The 5,287-nt window shown below is 46.7% G+C and overlaps 1 protein-coding gene across 1 annotated transcript; it reads right to left on the reverse strand.

The window, feature by feature from the left end:
• Positions 1–298: 298 nt before the first annotated feature.
• On the reverse strand, positions 299–1,261 carry LOC110338733 (olfactory receptor 13C7). The gene has a single exon (XM_021222136.1). The coding sequence runs from the start codon at positions 1,259–1,261 to the stop codon at positions 299–301; it is 963 nt and encodes a 320-aa protein (XP_021077795.1).
• Between the last annotated feature and the right edge of the window lie 4,026 nt (positions 1,262–5,287).

Here is a 5,287-nt window from a genome sequence, read left to right on the forward strand (position 1 = left end):
GAGTAACAATCTGCTTAGAAAGGCAAACTCCAACTTGAATAGTAGAAAATGAGATCCCCGAGCCCACCCCGACCCCGTTTTTAGCAGCAAGCCATTTCTGTCCTTTAAGTCACATGCCTAGCCAGTCTTAGGTTTCAACATTTTAATTGTGTTCTATTCTTTAGTACATGTGAAGTATCATTTTCAGAATGCCAAATTTCACATGCAGCTCCATTAGAGAACATGTTGTATCTGAGATTTGTGGATGAGCACAGCTAAGAAGCACAGAACTATGGGAATATCTGTTCTCCAAACACCACTAGGTGAAGCTTTTCTTAAGGACCACCAGGTTCCTCACAGCGGCCCTCACATCCTTGTTCCTCAGGCTGTAGATGATGGGGTTCAGCATGGGGGTCACCACCCCATAGAAGAGGGAGATGAGCTTGTCCGCAAGGTCCTGCTTGTCTGCCCCCAGTGGGTCCTTGGACTTGGGCTTTCCGTACATGAAGAGGATGGTCCCATAGAAGACGATCACCACGGTGAGGTGGGCAGAGCAGGTGGAGAAGGCCTTCTTCCTCCCCTCGGCAGAGGGGATTCTCAGGATGGTCACAAGGATGAAGATGTAGGAGAAAGAAATAAAGAGAACTGGGGCCCCCAGAAAGATTATATTTGTCACCCCCATGCTGATGATATTGATAGAGATGTCAGCACAGGCCAGTTTCAGGACAGCTAGGATCTCACATGTAAAGTGATTAATGACATTGTCTCCACAGAAGGGCAGCTTCATTGCAAGAGATGTTTGAACCGTGGAGGCAGCAATTCCACCTGCCCAGGAGCTGACAGCCATGGGCACATAGGCAGCCTTGCTCATGACCACAGGGTATCTAAGGGGGTTGCAGATGGCCACATAGCGATCAAACGCCATCATACTCAGGAGCACACACTCCGTGGCTCCCATGGCGAAGGAGAGAAACATCTGCACGGCACAGCCTGAGAAGGAGATGGTCTTCCTGGGGGTCAGGAAGCTGTCCAGAATGAGGGGAACAGAGGAGGTGGTGTAGCAGATGTCCAGGAAGGAGAGGTTCCCCAGGAAGAAGTACATGGGTGTGTGCAGGTGGGAGTCGAGGATGCTCACCAGGATGAGGACCCCGTTGCCCAGCAGGATCACCAGGTACATTAGCAGGATGAGCACAAAGAAGGTTTTCTCCAGCTTCGGGTGGGCGGAGAGGCCCAGGAGGATGAAGCTGGACACAGGGGAGGAGGTCCGGTTGCTACTGCCCATGTTGCCTCTTCTGTTAACTGAAGCAAATGCTTAGGTCTGAGCCCAACATTTTTTTTGTTTTGCATAGGGCCAGGACATCAGGCCTGCAGCCTCAGTTTGACAGAATGATCAGAAGACAGTTCTGAAAGCCCACAGCAGGATTTCTTGGCAAGGAAACAAGCAACAAAATCAGTATCTAATATTGTGAGTTAAAGACACCAAAGTTACCAATCTGATTAACTGAATGAATCTGATCAATAAACTGACACCCAGAGCATGTTGTGTCCAATATGACAGCTCACCCATCACTCAGAGAAGTGACTAAGTTTGTTTCATGTTCTGCCTACTTTGTGACAAATGTCTTCACTGACTTCACTTATCCATCCATCCATCCATCCATCCATCCATCCATCCATCCATGCTCCATTAATTTACCCATTGTGTCTGAATATCCAAGCATAACAATGCTTTGTGACAAATGCCACAAAGTTGTGAGTCTTTGCCTTAAAACTTCTCTCTCTCTCTCCTTCTCTCTCTCTCCCTCCCCCCTTCCCTTTCCTTTTTCTTTCCTTTCTGTCTTCATCTTGTTTGTCTCTTTTCGTTTGTCTTCTGGGTCTTACTCTCACTCAGGCTAACCTGAGCTACCCTCAGACTCATGGCAATCCTTCTACCTCAGCCTCCTGAGTGCTGGGATTACAGATGTGAGCCACCACAACTGCCCAAATAATTGCTTTGGTCCAGATGGTTGTAGTAACCTACCGGCCTCACAGTTTCCACCCACTGACTTCACTTATCCATCCATCCATCCATGCTCCATTAATTTACCCATTGTGTCTGAATATCCAAGCATAACAATGCTTGTTGAACAGCCAGTATGTGGGTGTAACAGTTGGTAAGAGAATCCTGAGGACCCATAGCCTGAACTTAAATGGACTAACTGCCTTAGTAGAGAGGAAAGGCTCAGGGAGTCAGCAGAGGGCATGGATTGGGAGGGAGTTCATAGAAGCTCTCTTAGAGATGCAATGTTCTACTGTGTCCTTAAGGGAAAGGGGTGGTTGTATTTAGAGAGCTGAAACAAAGGGGGGTGTTTTCCTAGGTGACGTTATACTCTGAAATTTCTATTATGTCCCTAATAATTTGAATCTTGTATTTCTTGAAGATAAACTGAGGGGAGGTCCCAGAAATCCATAATGGCTCATAGTTCCTGTGAACCCCTAGTTCTTTTAGGCAGGTGAGAGTGTGTGTGTGTGTGTGTGTGTGTGTGTGTGTGTGTGTGTGTCTGTGATATGTCATTCTCCTAGGATTCTTTCCTTCTGGTTGGGAATCCGCAGGCCTCAGTGGACATAAGACTCCTTGAGATTTTGACTCAGCTTGTCATTCAGACTATTATGGCACACTAACTGTGTCCCTTAATAATCTAGTTCAACCTTCTCTTCCATTCTAGATCCTTCCCTGAACAACACTGGCACAATGCCTCTCAGTTCCTGGCTGTGGAAGAGCTCACTATATTCTCAAACAGCCTGCTGTATGCTTTTATAACCCTGGAACATCAGAAGATTCTCCACATGGAAGGAACCAGCATTCTCTCACGCATATGATAGTGTCCTTCTCCTCAAACTGTGGAAGGTCACTGTGAGATGGAACCATCTTGGTTATACCCGTGAGGGTTCCAGTATGGCTCTCAGCCTTGGTCATACCCTTGAAACTGGTTCATTTATTCTCTTCTCAAGTACAGTCTGTGTAAAGTCAACTCAGACAGTAGAAATACCGATATGCTAATGAAAAGTTGAGGTTGGCTTTTGCTCGAATCCTTACTTACCATATTCAGAAACCTATTGAGAAGGGCTACTTGAAGCTAAGGAAGTTCCAGGCCAGAAATAGTAGCAGCAGTTTAAGGGGCCCAGGCAGAGATACCACCTCTGATATGAAGAAAAGGCTCAAAGTTTGTCTTCCACATTTGGTCTCTGTTCTCTTTCAGGCAGAATCTACTAATGAGCACGAAATCACAGGGATGTTGATTTGAAACCAGCGTTATACGTGGGAATCCTGCACTCCCTTGAGTGATTAAAAGTTTACAAACAGAATGGAACAGTTGGGAAACTTCTTGTCCCTTTGGGACAATGTCCCCAACATCCAATTACACTGAAGCACTCTGGGACCCTTCTCCTCCTTCCATTCCTGCTAAGGGACTTCAAGGTAGACGTGTCCATTCCTTGCTGGAATTTCTGCAAATGCCAGCATAGCTGATGTCTTTGAGAAGAAGCCAGCCTCCAGGACAGCGCTGGTTTGGAAAAGAGCTAGGTTTTGTTGTCTTAGCTTGGAGAGCAGTGTGGCAGAAGGAATGTGCCATCCTCAGAACCTAAAGAGAGGGAACTGGACCTCACAGGGCCAACAGGAAAGGAGGAGCCAGCAGGGGACCCATGTGCTCCACTAATGGGCAGAGAGCAAGAGACAGAGAGTGAGAGGCCGCAGGGCCAAAGACTTCATTGGAGACTAGATCATGTTCAAGCAAGTGTCCTGAGACCTAACAGGGACCATGTTCTATGGAGTCACACTGGACACCACAAAGGTGGTCCCTAAACCATGTATGTGCAGTCTGGGCAAGATGTGGGGATCAGGGGCTGAATCAAGCCGACTGTTTGCATGTGGTCCATAGGAAGGCCACCACCGGAAGGCAGTTGCGTAAAGAAGCTATCAGGAAGTGGGCAGACGATTAGAAGTTATGTGAAAATGGACTGAGCTGTGCCTGTGGTCTAAGAAAGTCAGGCCTATGTTGAGAATAGATGCAGAGAGAGCACAAAATGATGTCCATTTACAAGGTTCCCTGTTACCCCTGAGGGGCACTCCCCTGAAAGAGACGCCAAGTTCCTTTGCCCATCCTTGCTGACAGGCAGCAAGGCTGTTTGCATTTTGAGCTGTTATGAATAAAGTTGTTACTGTCAGGGACAAGAGTTTCATATCCATTTCTTTTTGTCCTGGCTAAACACCCGAGGCTGGAGCTGCTGGATCACACCACAGAGATGTCCTTAGTTAGTTAGTTTGTTTGTTTTTTGTTTTTGTTTTTTTTTTCTTATAAGAAGTGGGCAGACCCTTACAAAGGTGTTGTGTTCATTGCACCACAGCCTTGCCAACATTTAGGGTGGTCAGTTTTAGCTACCGTCTTAGTCAGGGTTTCTAATCCTGGACAAAACATCATGACCAAGAAGCAAGTTGGGGAGGAAAGGGTTTATTCAGCTTACACTTCCACATTTCTGTTCATCACCAAGGAAGTCAGGACTGGAAGTCAAGCAGGTCAGGAAGCAGGAGCTGATGATGCAGAGGCCATGGAGGGATGTTACTTACTGGCTTGCTTCCCCTGGCTTGCTCAGTCGGCTCTCTTATAGAACCCAAGACTACCAGCCCAGGGATGGTCCCACCCACAAGAGGCCCTCCCCACCAGATCACTATTTGTGAAAATGCCCCACAGCTGGATCTCATGGAGGCANTTCCCCAACTGAAGCTCCTTTCTCTGTGATAACTCCAGCTGTGTCAAGTTGACAAATAAAAGCAGCCAGGACAATTGACCCCTTGCCAACTTGACATACAAACACATCAATAGTAAGCCTCAACCCTTAGTTTCTTATTCATCCCCAAGATCTAAATAACTTTAAGAGTCCCACAGCCTTTACATATTAAAAGTTCAATCCCTTTAAAATGTCCAATATCTTTTAAAATTCAAAGTCTTTTTACAATTAAAAGTCTCTTAACTGTGGGGTCCACTAAAATATTTTCTTCCTTCAAGAGGGAAAAATATCAGGGCACAGTCACAATCAAAAGCAAAAATTAAACTCCAACTGTCCAATGTCGTGTCCAACTCACGATCTTCTGGGCTCCTCCAAGGGCTTGGGTCACTTCTCCAGCCCTGCCCTTTGTAGCACTCTGCTTGTCTTCTAGGCTCCAGCTGCCCGTACTCCACTGCTGCTGCTGTTCTTGGTGGTCATCTCATGGTACTGGCATCTCCAAAACGCTGCATGATGTCTTCAGTCCTGGGCCATCAATTGCAACTGA

The sequence above is a fragment of the Mus pahari genome, chromosome 22 (assembly GCF_900095145.1).
Source record: "Mus pahari chromosome 22, PAHARI_EIJ_v1.1, whole genome shotgun sequence".
NCBI classification, from domain to species: domain Eukaryota; kingdom Metazoa; phylum Chordata; class Mammalia; order Rodentia; family Muridae; genus Mus; species Mus pahari.